Genomic DNA, 14470 nt, shown 5'->3' with positions numbered 1-14470 from the left:
AGGTAGGAGCTGATTGGCTGGCTGTTTATTACTCTCCATTTTATCACTTTTTGAAGCTTGATACATCTGGCCCTTAGTGTTAGGCACTAGGGAGGTTTAGGGTAAGGCTGCTGGATAGGAGTGTTAGGGTAAGGCTGCTGGATAGGAGGGTTAGGGTAAGGCTGCTGGATAGGAGGTTTAGAGTTAGGCACTAGGAGGACAGTGAGGGTAAGGCTGCTGGATAGAGGGTTAGAGTTAGGCACTAGGAGGAGGGTTAGGGTAAGGCTGCTGGATAGTAGGGTTAAAGTTAGGCACTAGGAGGAGGGTTAGGTTAAGGCTGCTGGATAGAAGGGGGTAGAGTTAGGCACTAGGGAGGGTTAGGGTAAGGCTGCTGGATAGGAGGGTTAGGGTAAGGCTGCTGGATAGAAGGGGGTAGAGTTAGGCACTAGGGAGAGTTAGGGTAAGGCTGCTGGATAGGAGGTTTAGAGTTAGGCACTAGGAGGAGGGTTAGGGTAAGGCTGCTGGATAGTAGGGTTAGAGTTAGGCACTAGGAGGAGGGTAAGGGTAAGGTTGCTGGATAGAAGGGGGTAGAGTTAGGCACTAGGGAGGGTTAGGGTAAGGCTGCTGGATAGGAGGGTTAGAGTTAGGCACTAGGGAGGGTTAGGGTAAGGCTGCTGGATAGGAGGGTTAGGGTAAGGCTGCCGGATAGAGGGTTAGAGTTAGGCACTAGGAGGAGGGTTAGGGTAAGGCACTAGGAGGAGGGTTAGGGTAAGGCTGCTGGATAGGAGGGTTAGAGTTAGGCACTAGGGGAGGGTTGGGGTAAGGCTGTTGGATAGGAGGGTTAAAGTTAGGTACAAGGAGGAGGGTTAGGGTAAGGCTGCTGGATAGAGGGTTAGAGTTAGGCACTAGGAGAAGTCTTAGGGTAAAGGTGCCCATACACTAGTAAGATTTATTTTCAGATCTGGCTGGTTGGAACAAAAACATGGTTATGGATGAATGACAGTTTGTCAGTTTTCCAGCATTTCCATGCAAATGGTCAACTGTCATCTGCTCTCGTCCATAAACAGTTTTTTGGTCCAACCAGCCAGATCTGAAGATAAATCTGCGTGTGTATGGCCACCTTAAGAGTTTTAGGTACAAGGAGGAGGGTTAGGGTAAGACTGCTGGATAGAAGGGGGTAGAGTTAGGTACAATGAGGAGGGTTAGGGTAAGGCTGCTGGATAGAGGGTTAGAGTTAGGCACTAGGGAGGGTTAGGGTAAGGCTGCTGGATAGGAGGGTTAGAGTTAGGTACAAGGAGGAGGGTTAGGGTAAGGCTGATGGATATAAGGGGGTATAGTTAGGTACAATGAGGAGGGTTAGGGTAAGGCTGCTGGATAGAGGGTTAGAGTTAGGCACTAGGGAGGGTTAGGGTAAGGCTGCTGGATAGGAGGGTTAGAGTTAGGTACAAGGAGGAGGGTTAGGGTAAGGCTGATGGATATAAGGGGGTAGAGTTAGGCACTAGGGAGGGTTAGGGTAAGGCTGCTGGATAGAGGGTTAGAGTTAGGCACTAGGGAGGGTTAGGGTAAGGCTGCTGGATAGGAGGGTTAGGGTAAGTCTGCTGGATAGAAGGGGGTAGAGTTAGGCACTAGGAGGAGGGTTAGGGTAAGGCTGCTGGATAGGAGGGTTAGAGTTAGGCACTAGGAGGAGGGTTAAGGTAAGGCTGCTGGATAGAGGTTTAGAGTTAGGCACTAGGGAGGGTTAGGGTAAGGCTGCTGGATAGGAGGGTTAGGGTAAGTCTGCTGGATAGAAGGGGGTAGAGTTAGGCACTAGGAGGAGGGTTAGGGTAAGGCTGCTGGATAGGAGGGTTAGAGTTAGGCACTAGGAGGAGGGTTAGGGTAAGGCTGCTGGATAGAGGTTTAGAGTTAGGCACTAGGGAGGGTTAGGGTAAGGCTGCTGGATAGAGGGTTAGAGTTAGGTACAAGTAGGAAGGTAAGATAGGGTAAGGCTGCTGAATAGAAAGGGGAAGAGTTAGGCACTAGGGAGGGTTATGGTAAGGCTGCTGGATAGAAGGGGGTAGAGTTAGGCACTAGGGAGGGTTAGGGTAAGGCTGTTGAATAGGAGTGTTAGAGTTAGGCACTAGGAGGAGGGTTAGTGTTGACACGGCACACATGTTGACATGCTCATTACGACCAGTTTGACATTCTCTTGTGGGCATTATGAATGTCTACAAAAAATACCCAATGCTAGGAAATTATCAGGACATTCTAGATATTATTAAAATAATGTGAGATTTTTTTTTAGCATTTCTGTTATTGTTATTTCTGTTATTATTATTGTTTACAAGGCAAACTGGAAGTGTTCATAAATTAGCACTAAAACACAGTGGTGTACAACTGGTTCCCAAACTGGTTCTGTGACTCCCTGGGGTGCCTTGCAACACTTACAGGGGTGTCCTGGGCTGGTGGTCCCGGACCAATTCAAATTATTTATGGTTAATGTAATAGGCAAAACCAGTACTGGTGGCTGCAAATCATAAAACAGGTGGACGTGATCCCCCTCATAATCCCCCACCACGTCACTGAACCTAGGGATGAAATATAAGCACAACTTAATATTTAATTTTAAATTATTGAAAAAAAATATCTGGTGCTCTAATTACTTTCTGTGCAGAAATGCAAAAACATTGGCCCCGTGTGAACGCACGCAGGCCTGTGAACGCACCAGAATAAGTTCCAAATAAAAATTCACTGTGTGTAATTTAAAGAAAAAAGAAGAGAGATAAGGAAACAATGTCTAAACACAGTAAACAAAACAAGTGTTAAAAGCCATTGTCTATGTTGACACTGCTACAATTGCAGAAACCCAATTACAATTAGCCACAATGTCCATACAGGTTTAAATCGGCTGCAACTACACCCAGGGTCACAAACAGACATTCATAGGGTGAGAGTGCCACATTGGGCTGTAATTGGGAAAGCTGAGCTCATAGCTACTCTCCCAGCCCTTATAACACATAATGCTCTGCTCTTCCTCTTATTTAGATGATAATAATATGTGTATTAACCATATTATAACAACTGCAATAACCATTAACTATTTTATAGAGCGTCTTATGCTTGAAATCCTAGAGTAGTCCCCAACGGCTGGGGTAGATTACAGGACAAGTATTATTGATTAGATGCATAGATCATTAACGTTCTTCCTGTAATGTGGATATGTAACATCGTTCTGTCCTTTCAGCTAAGCAGTACATAGAGACCGATCCATCCGGCAGAGATAAAGGCATCCCAATTGTCACAGTAAAACAGGGTCACGAGCCCCTGACTTTCACCGGTTGGTTCCTGGGCTGGGACGCCAGTAGGTGGCAGCAATGAGAGGAGGCACAGAACCATCAGCCATGAAGGAAACCTTCTCAAGTGATACTGTTATTTTTGTAGCTTGACTTGTATTTTATAATATTAAAATGTAAGAAGATGTGTAACCATTGAAGAATCTGCACTGAGAAGTACGGAGTGCTGCGGGAAGCCGGCGGAGATTGCGATAGGCTAGCGACTGTATTTACGATATTTTCATCAAGGGCTTCCTATTATCCAATAAAAATCTTGTGCCAACAGTACCACGTGCATGTAGACCAACGTTTGTCACTTAGGGCCAGATGCACTAAGCTTGAAAAGTGATAAAATGTAGAGTGATAAACCACCAACCAATCAGCTCCTTACTGCCAGGTCACAGGCTGTGTTTGAAAAATGACAAGTAGGAGGTGATTGGTCATTGGTTTATCACGTTGGTTTACATCTCGTCTTTATTTTTTGTTGCTTTTGTTAGTTCTAGCTGTGACGTGAGTTATAAACCATGACCTGAACACACAATGGAGGTCGCCATGTTTTCAGTTTACGCAATATTTGTAGGGAGGTAGCGCTGTCATTTATGTTGTATTGTGCCTCAGTGATGTCACTGCCTCCAAGTGAGTCAATAGAGGACATACTGCCGCCTTCACTGTGTGTACTGCAGGTGACTGGTTCACTTTATTGTCGCTTCCATTCAAAACTTAACTTTTTTCAAGTTGTTTTATCCGTTAAATGATACATTCCTTTTTTATATATATATAGTAGTTAAAAGCCCATCAAAATGGCGGCTTAGTCCCTCTTTGCTCCTAGAGCCAATCTCTGTCTTCACAGCTCCCTCTCTTTCCATATCCGGCAATTTTGAAACAGATCATTTTGCTTTCACTTTCTGTTAAGGCGTAATTTGGTCCATTGAGTGGCCTCTGGTGGTCACTGGTGGTACTTCACCTCAAAAAGATGATTCCTCAAAAAAAGCTTCCAATTATAATTCTTATTTTAAAGAGCATTTAAAATAAATGTTTACCACTTATATTTGACATTTCAAATTACAATGTAATTAATAAAGATATTATGCTTTAAAAAAAAAAAGAGGATTCGTTCAATTTTTATCGTCGGTGTATTAAAGTGAAGCCCATAACTGAGACCGTAGAGGGTAAATAACATACATTTTTAAATTTTTTGGTACTTTGAAGGCCATTTTTATCTTTGGGGCATGGCCACACTGCTTGGGAGGGGCATGACGAAGCTGCTTGGGAGTGGTGTGGGTATGTTTACAGTTTTAGGGCCAGACTGGCCCATGGGGTACAGGGGAATCCTCCATTGGGCCCCACCTCGTCTTCTAGGGCTGTGCATTTGAATTAATCATTATACCAGCCCCTCCTAGTGCTGAAAAATCAGCACTGGGATTGAATAGGCCAAACGAATTTGCCCCAAAAAACAGGCAAAATTTCCGCCAGGTGGAAAAACTGCCATTTTCACCTGTTATTGGGAAACCCGGTAAAATGTACCTGCCGTGCCAATGTATGGAAATTGTTTCATTGTTAAATTATATATTTGGTTGGTTTCATAGTGTTTAAAGTTAACTGTAAGAAAATAAATAAGATTGATTGGAAAAAGAAAATATATTTTTTTAATTATACTCACATTTTAACCTGAAAGCGTATTTGGTCAATTACGTCAATTTTCCCCCAGATGGCTCAATTTACCCACTGACTCAGATTAATTTGCCACTAATGTGGGGCAAACTGTGCCACAAGACCACTTTCCATTGAGAAGTCATATGAGCACTGGCCTTTGTCATACTGTAGATGCACTGTTAGCATTTCCATTGACAGGCTACATCCTAAATAAAGGGAGATGTTTTCCTTTGCTTCTCTGGTTTCCTTGCCTTAGGGACAGCATACTGTAAGTTAATAAAAAATGTCTCATCTTACCCCACACTCGCTCATTGTTTTTGTTCTCCAGTGGTGACACAGAATCCAGATGTACCCTTGGGTTATTTACTAAGCATTGGCTATTCAAATACGAATTTAGATTAGATTTAGATTTTTTCAGGGGGGTGGGGGTGGGGGGGGGGGTTGTAAAATACATTGGGGGGTATTCATTAATACAGATTGTTCGCCGTGGTAAAAAATCTGCACTTTTTTTGCCGCTTTTTGAGGTATTTTTCGCCAATGGCTTTTCACTCAAAAGAGGTGAAAAGGCATTGGCAAAAAAAAAAAAAACATTTAATTGAGTCAAAAAGGGACGCAATTGAATAGTCGGGGATCGGATCAGTTCTGTTTTTTTGCTAATGCAAAAAAAATGAATGAATTGAATACCCCCCCTTAGTATTACAAGAATTGAACTGCTCTTTTCTACACTACCAAGTTACCTTTCCTCTATTCGAGGGTGTAACTACTATAGGTACAGCTGATATAGGGCCCACCTTCCTTGTGTAAGTTGCATGTGTTATATTCATTATCACCATTGGTTGCTACTGTATATAGGGGCCCTTGGGGTCTACAAATATATAGTTATGCCCAGGGCCGGTTCTACCATTAGGCAGCTGCCTAGGGCACCGAGATCTGAGGGGGGCGCCACCAAGTCTGCAAATCAAAAAATCTAGGATGTACTTATTGCAGGTGGTGGATTAAGACCTCACTCCCATGCTTTCCCCTGAGACTGTACACCCCTATTTTGCTGCCACCTCCTCCTCCACTTTTCCCCATCTGACTGAACGAAAATATAATATGCAGCATTATTTACTTTTTGCCAACGGTAGTACCCCTTGTACACAATATGTCGCATAGCAATACCCATTATACACGAGTATACCACACAGTAATGCTCCATATTCACATTACGTCACATAGCAGTGCTCATTATTCACGTGATGGCATTCATAACATGCCACACAGAACAGCCCCTTATTCATATTATGCCACACAATAGTACCCCTTACAAAAATTAGGCCACACAATAATACTCGTATACACATTACACCATAAAGTAGTGTCACTTATTCATGTTATGTCACAGTAATGCACCTTCTTCACGTTACATCGCAAAGTAATACCCCTTATACGCATTGCTCCACACAAAAGTGCTCCAGGCCGCAACAAAACAAACCTGATCTCATCAGTTTGATGTTTGGAAGAGAGGAAAAGAAGACTCTTGTTGTGGGGCACTCTTTGTAATATGTAAATATTAAAACTTAACTTTTAATTTATTCAAATAAGATAAGGTAGACATACATAGACAAACAAACAGATAAACAAAAAATTCAAATCCGTACAGATGGAAATATACTATGGTTTTGCAGTGAGCTTTTAAATATATAGGCTATGCAAAAATTATTATTTATATCTAGACAGGGACTGTCGTATTCAGCGGTATAGCTTGTTGCTATGTAGTGCTGAGATTTTGCTGTAAGCTTAGAAACAATTGCTGTGCAAGTAGGACAGTTCAATACACTGTCTGGTATATGGTAGTTGTGATGGTTCTGGTAAAGCTATTTGCTGTTTTGTGCCAGAAATCGTTTGAAGGTTATGGTCTGAAATATTTAATAGGGAAAATTTCCCTCCTTAGACTGCATATTAAAGTAATACCCGCTTTCCACATGTTACGCAGAAAATAAAGAGAGTCTGGTCAATTAGTTGCATTGGTCATACAGACTAGTCCGATAGATTGTTACAATTTTGTCAAAACAGTCACAGAGTGAAACTAGTTGCAATCAAATTGTATAAGAGATAGTCTCAGTGTTTACAATTAGTTGCAAATAAACATCATGTCACAATTGGTTTTGATAATCCTAGTCTCACAATATTGGCCTTCTAGCAAGTCAGATTGGGTTCCCTGTATTCTCTGAGTCTTGCATACGTGCATTGGGCTCAGAACAGGTGACTCCGTCTCTGTGCTATAGGGTCAGGAGAGATAGAGTAGTGACACTTCTGCTGTCAGGAAGACTGTGGGAAACGTACCCTGTTATATCAATATTGCAAGGCACAAGACATCCAGTATCACTGATGAGAGAGTGTCGGAAATAGGTGACAGTTTCTGTTTACAGAGTTCAACACTTTTAAATGTGGAAAGGATACTTTTGAAAATAGCCCACATAGGACAAGTGCCACCTTCTATCTCTAACGAAGTCTTGCTCCTGCAGCGGACTTTGGTAATGAGGGATGGTAGACACAAGTACACACAGTGGTGAAACAAAGAGTTAAAGGCACCGCTTCTCGCTTTTTGCCTTTAAGTACCACTTACTGCCATGATGTTTGATAAACAGAGCATGGCAGCCTGTGTGAAGGCAGCAGGGAGACAGCGGTGGGATACCTGCGTAGAGGCGGGTGCCTGACGTGTAGAGAGAGTGAGGAGAGTCTGCGTGCTCCGTGTGGGTTCTCTGTCGCTGTAACGTCCTTCTGCTGATGCGGGTTAAGGTCGGGCGGCTAGTTGCCTGGCAGTCTCGGGTACACTGTCCGCCGGCGCCGGCGGGCAGTGAGGGGATGACGCGCGTTTCGCCTTCAACGGCTTGATCACACCAAGTGCCGTAAGGAAGGTGCTGTCTCCTGAAGTAGCCCCTAGGGAGGTACCTCCCCTATGAGGTGTCAGGCAGTGATTGGCTGATCTGTCTTACTGACGTCAGCCTGATATGAGCTTCATTATACCGGGGAATCCCTTACGATAGTTATCCCGTCAGGGTAATCTCGTGAGGTATGTTCCTCCGCTTCTATTTTCAATAGGAAGGTTTGCATATCGCCTGAGAATGAGTACATGTTAGACTTGGAGGTGTATCTTTGCTAATGTAACATAGTTTCCTGGTTACTACGTGAGATCATGTTTTTTGTCTATTTTTCTCATATGATGGTAACTTGTATTTTTGGTATTGTTCTACCTGTGTGGGTAGATGATTTTACATAAGTGTGGATCATTGTAATACTCCCATTCACGGGGAGTAAATGCTAATAACGAAATGGATAAAAGATTCCGTCCAATAAGTCGTACAGTGTGTATCCATTTTCTTCCCTGAGTCCAATAAAAAACCATATATATATAAATGGATAAATAAATAAATAAATAGTTACTAACAGAAATTAATATTATAATGATAAATGTAAAGTAAGATTTTGCTACACATACCAAAATATTTTTTATTTTTTATTTTTTATATACAGCAAATTCAAATATTGTGCCAGATCTGCAGTGTTATATGATGATAGGAGGCACAGAGCTCTCATTGATGGCGGTAATGGCGGGTAGCGCATCGGCAGCCACAACTTGGCTAAAATTATAATCCCGTAGGGTTATAGCTTTTCACGGTAGTGCGTGTCAAACTCATCACATCGTTATGTCCGCTGACTAACAATGTTCTGTGTCGACATCAGGGTTGGCACCATTTTTAGAGAGTTAGGCTGGAGAAGTTTTAAGAGACGTATAGAGAAATAGCTTCTGCCATCTTTTTCCCACCAAAAAGGTGCCCTGTTGACTGCCAGGCAACTAGCCGCCCGACCTTAACCCGCATCAGCAGAAGGACGTTACAGCGACAGAGAACCCACACGGAGCACGCAGACTCTCCTCACTCTCTCTACACGTCAGGCACCCGCCTCTACGCAGGTATCCCACCGCTGTCTCCCTGCTGCCTTCACACAGGCTGCCATGCTCTGTTTATCAAACATCATGGCAGTAAGTGGTACTTAAAGGCAAAAAGCGAGAAGCGGTGCCTTTAACTCTTTGTTTCACCACTGTGTGTACTTGTGTCTACCATCCCTCATTACCAAAGTCCGCTGCAGGAGCAAGACTTCGTTAGAGATAGATGGTGGCACTTGTCCTATGTGGGCTATTTTCAAAAGTATCCTTTCCACATTTAAAAGTGTTGAACTCTGTAAACAGAAACTGTCACCTATTTCCGACACTCTCTCATCAGTGATACTGGATGTCTTGTGCCTTGCAATATTGATATAACAGGGTACGTTTCCCACAGTCTTCCTGACAGCAGAAGTGTCACTACTCTATCTCTCCTGACCCTATAGCACAGAGACGGAGTCACCTGTTCTGAGCCCAATGCACGTATGCAAGACTCAGAGAATACAGGGAACCCAATCTGACTTGCTAGAAGGCCAATATTGTGAGACTAGGATTATCAAAACCAATTGTGACATGATGTTTATTTGCAACTAATTGTAAACACTGAGACTATCTCTTATACAATTTGATTGCAACTAGTTTCACTCTGTGACTGTTTTGACAAAATTGTAACAATCTATCGGACTAGTCTGTATGACCAATGCAACTAATTGACCAGACTCTCTTTATTTTCTGCGTAACATGTGGAAAGCGGGTATTACTTTAATATGCAGTCTAAGGAGGGAAATTTTCCCTATTAAATATTTCAGACCATAACCTTCAAACGATTTCTGGCACAAAACAGCAAATAGCTTTACCAGAACCATCACAACTACCATATACCAGACAGTGTATTGAACTGTCCTACTTGCACAGCAATTGTTTCTAAGCTTACAGCAAAATCTCAGCACTACATAGCAACAAGCTATACCGCTGAATACGACAGTCCCTGTCTAGATATAAATAATAATTTTTGCATAGCCTATATATTTAAAAGCTCACTGCAAAACCATAGTATATTTCCATCTGTACGGATTTGAATTTTTTGTTTATCTGTTTGTTTGTCTATGTATGTCTACCTTATCTTATTTGAATAAATTAAAAGTTAAGTTTTAATATTTACATATTACAAAGAGTGCCCCACAACAAGAGTCTTCTTTTCCTCTCTTCCAAACACTGTATAATTTGGACTCAGGGGTGCACCGCCAACATATAGACCTTTACCCCACATAGGGACATTACGCTACATTAAAAGTTGGTAATAGGCAACCCAGGCCGAATCCCACCTTAAGGAGTGAAGAGGGTCTCTCTTGACCCAACTCACACCAGGTGGTAACAACCTTGTGCAACTCCCACCAACCCCTCTTTCTCCCAGTTTATATGTTTACTGAGTTATCTCAGTCTCAGGGAGTTTGGCACAGGTTCACAAATAAATCCACAAAACCTTCATAGTGCATAATACACATTACTATCAAAGACAAACAAAAACAAGCAAACTTAATAAACAATGACCAGCTTCAACCTCAGAGAGGAACTATCTACAAGAAGCAAACGTAAGGAAGACACCAGCGACATTTTCTCTGAAGATAGCAATCCCACAACTTCAAACATCAAATGGGAAGACGACCTGAGAAAGCTAAAACAGCTACTACAAAAACAAACCAGGTTAAACTGGGACCTGACCACATTGGAAAATTATCAGAAACAGAAAATCAGTCCTAGAGGTCTAAGACCAAGAGTTTTTCCTGCATATCCACTGGCAACAGAACAACTTAAACAGGACTGGGAAACGTGTCTACTAAAGTGCTCTCAGGAATTAATTGGCATTCTCTTACAAAATAACCATCTCAATTTGGAAAATTGTAATAAGGAGATAGATACCCTCGGAAAACAACTAACAAAGTGGGAAACAGAAAGTGACTTCCAAAGACTCTTCGAGAAGAGCAAAAAGGACTTGGAGGAATACGAAAAAATCATTATAGAGAGGAAACGTAATAAATTCTCCAGAGACAAGAGAGACTTTGCAACAGGCAATATTTTCCGTTGGAGAACCACGCAAAAACCAGGCAGAAGCCAGGAACCCCGTGAAGATTATACATCATCTGAATTTGAGTCATCAGGTGAGGATCAAAACGACACACGCAGCTATCTCCAGTCTAGAAGACAACAACCCTCTGGTGTTCATTTTTTGGAGTATACAAGGGGCAACTCGGGGGCCCGGTACAACCAAAGAGACGAACCAGGAGGTCTAACAAGAAGAGAAAGACAAAGGAGAAGATGGGAATCACCCTCACCAAGCAATCACCAGATGCACACAAGACGGGGGAGATGACGGACCAACTCAAGATCATAAACCTATCTAATCGCACACTTAGCGAGACCGAAAAGAAAATCCTGGAAAGAGGTCTCTCTTTTTCACCGTGCAACAATTTCAACAGATTTCAATGGGAGAAAGATCTCAAACTGTTCGCAAGGAAATTACTACTCAAAAAACACTTTGCAAACCTGGAAACCAACATCAATCCTAATACTCTGACCTCTCCACGAGAACAGGAAGCTCTACAAGCCTTAGACGATCTGGCCGAGGATATAGAAGATACCCACACACAAACTTCTACAAGACCCAAATGTAAACCTAAATCAACTTTCTTTCCACCAGAACACATCTGCCCAGAAATACGGGTTTTTTCCAATTTGGTCTCAAAAGATTTAGATAAATTATTGGACAACAGAAAGATACACAGAACAAGTGACAATCTAACAAGGGAAGAGAGATCCGCCCTGAAGAACATCAAAAGCTGGACCGAAGTGGAGATTAAACCTTCTGACAAGGGGGGCAACATCGTTATATGGCCCAAAGATGATTACATGAGAGAAGCCCAGAAACAACTATCCAACAAAAGCTGTTATAAACCCATCCTACTAAACCCCATGGAGAATTTCAAAACAGTATACAAAAGACTCATTGACGAGGCGGTACACACGGGAGTTATCACTAAAACAGAACATAAATATTTATGGACAGAACATCCAAGAATGGCAACATTTTATTTGTTGCCTAAAATCCATAAGAACCCGACCACACCGCCAGGAAGACCAATTGTCTCGGGCATAGGGGGAATAACGGAGAAAGCCAGTACTTTTGTAGACCTCCATTTAAGACAATTTGTCTTACAATTACCATCATATACAAAAGACACATCGGACATTCTGAAAAAATTACATGACACCAAATTGGAGGAAGGGCAGCTATTAGTAACCCTGGATGTAGAAGCCCTCTATACCAGCATCGATCATGACCATGGCTTAGCAGCGGTTCGCTATTTCTTAAGCATGGAAACACAAAGCGATTTTCATGATTTTATCATCAAACTACTCAATTACACCTTGAAGTATAACTTCTTCACGTTTGATGACAGATTTTATCTGCAGGTGCGGGGCACAGCGATGGGGGCAGCATGTGCCCCCACCTACGCCAATTTATTCTTAGGCTGGTGGGAGTCCGAGCATTTTTTCCAGGAGCGGAATGAAAGATGGACCAAACATGTCATCACATGGCATCGTTATATAGATGACATCTTGCTTATATGGGATGGCGGAGAAGACCTATTACTCGAATTCATTGGGAGCATCAACAACAACAGCCTGAACCTGAAATTAACCCATGAGATAAGCGCTGACTCCATCTCCTTCCTTGATCTCAGAATTTATAGAGGGAGCAATAACAACATAGAGACAGAACTATACAGGAAAAATACCTCTACGAATAGTCTACTCCATCAGACTAGCTCCCATTTTCCACCCACGATAGAGAACATACCGAAAGGTGAATTTCTCCGTCTAAGACGTAATTGCTCAGACGATGAGGTCTACAAACTCAAAAGTCAAGAACTCACAATCAGACTAAGAGAAAGGGGCTACAGCCACAACTCCACTAAAAAAGCGAGAAGGTTCATACAAACAGTAAAAAGGGAAGCTCTCATCTTTCAGCCTCCAAAAACAAAGGAAACAGCAGAAGAAACACAAATACGATTTGTAGGTAATTTCAATGAAAACTGGAGAGACATCAAGAAAATCATCCAAACTCACTGGCACATTCTTAAATCCGACCCTGATCTATCAGAACATCTGGATGAAAAAGCATCAATGAGCTGGAGAAGATCTCCCAATCTAAGAGATCACTTAGTTAGTAGTCACTTTACACGGACAAAACCCAAAATCCCAACCATTGCCGGATCATACCCATGCGGTACATGTAAAGCATGTGAATACATGCACAAAACAACAGAGGTGGAGGACAGATATGGTAACAAAACCAAAATTAAGGACTATATTAACTGCAAAAGCCAAGGGGTCATATACTGCATCACTTGCGACTGCGGTCCAAGATACGTGGGAATGACAACAAGAATGCTAAAACAACGGATATTGGAACATCTAGGATCCATTAGGAACGCTGAACAAGACCGAAGGAAAATGAAACAACTCACAACGGTGGCCAGACATTTTCATCTTAAACATAAAGGCAACACCAGTACCTTCAAAGCATTCGGTCTAGAAAAAATCCACCTCGGAATAAGAGGAGGAGACCTCACACAGGAACTCCTTAAACGAGAAAGCCTCTGGACTTTTGAATTAGGAGCCCTAACACCAGGAGGCTTAAACGAATACATAAATTACAGTGTTTTCATCTAATTCGCCCAAAACAATGACACTATAACCTTTACTCAATTTAGTAATATCACACCATTACCCACCCTCCTGGAGGTCACATACAAATTTTCACCAACATCTCACCTTATAAGTGATTTTTGATTATTACCCACAGACCAACCCCTCCCTCACCTAAGTTATCACACCTATTTTTTCACACAATTATGAAGTTTTTACTTTGTCACCATCACAGATGAGCACACCTCCTTTTCTTTCCTTTGCCACCTGGACATTACAACACCACTCTCTTATTGAAAGGGCGATCTATACTCACCTAATCCACATAGCTATTACACTTAACACTATCACCAAAAGACTATCTGCACAGAGAACTGAATCACAGACCGTCCCTAATGGACAGGACCAACAAGTAAATATCTTAGATATATACACTTTTGAAGTATACACCACTATATCATTTATTGAGTATTGGTCGAAAGACACATACATTTTTATGTATATATCACTATTATTTATACAGCACTGGTCGTAAGAAAGCCTAAACAGCCCTAGAACGACACAGAGACACCAGGCGGAAGTAAAACATTGGCAGCCACACTGCAGCTCTATTTCTGGAGGGATCACCAGCTCGCCTTGCTTCGGCGGCAATATTCTCTTGCTGCAACAACAATGTTGAGCACCTACCAGCCATGTGTATCAGGGAGTGTCAAGACACTTCTGAGCTCTCAGCAGCAACAACAGTGTTAATGATAAACTAAGGCTATCTACTCAAGAACGCCTGGGATATGGTATATACCCACTCCCACCAATGCTATTTGGCAATGGGATCTGGTTGCCATTTACACACACCCAGACGTATCTCTATTCTCCTTCTTCATCTTTCACGTATGCA

General features: G+C 42.2%; 1 protein-coding gene and 1 long non-coding RNA gene across 2 annotated transcripts in view; one reads left to right on the top strand and one right to left on the bottom strand.

Annotated features, from left to right (window-relative positions):
* The window catches only part of SCIN (scinderin), a 101819-nt gene extending 97474 nt beyond the window's left edge, over positions 1–4345 (top strand). Inside the window, exon 16 of the mRNA XM_083186815.1 lies at positions 3200–4345. Coding sequence (XP_083042941.1) covers positions 3200–3333 — 134 coding nt within the window. The 3' untranslated portion in view covers positions 3334–4345. The remainder of the gene's footprint in view (positions 1–3199) is intronic.
* The window catches only part of LOC146080026 (uncharacterized), a 179643-nt gene that overhangs the window by 22595 nt on the left and 142578 nt on the right, over positions 1–14470 (bottom strand). The window lies entirely within an intron of this gene.

The sequence above is a fragment of the Crinia signifera genome, chromosome 5 (assembly GCF_055691185.1).
Source record: "Crinia signifera chromosome 5, ASM5569118v1, whole genome shotgun sequence".
In the NCBI taxonomy this organism is placed as follows: Eukaryota; Metazoa; Chordata; class Amphibia; order Anura; family Myobatrachidae; genus Crinia; species Crinia signifera.
The sequence above is the reverse complement of the archived record's forward strand: the minus strand, read 5'-3'. Positions and strand labels throughout refer to the sequence as shown.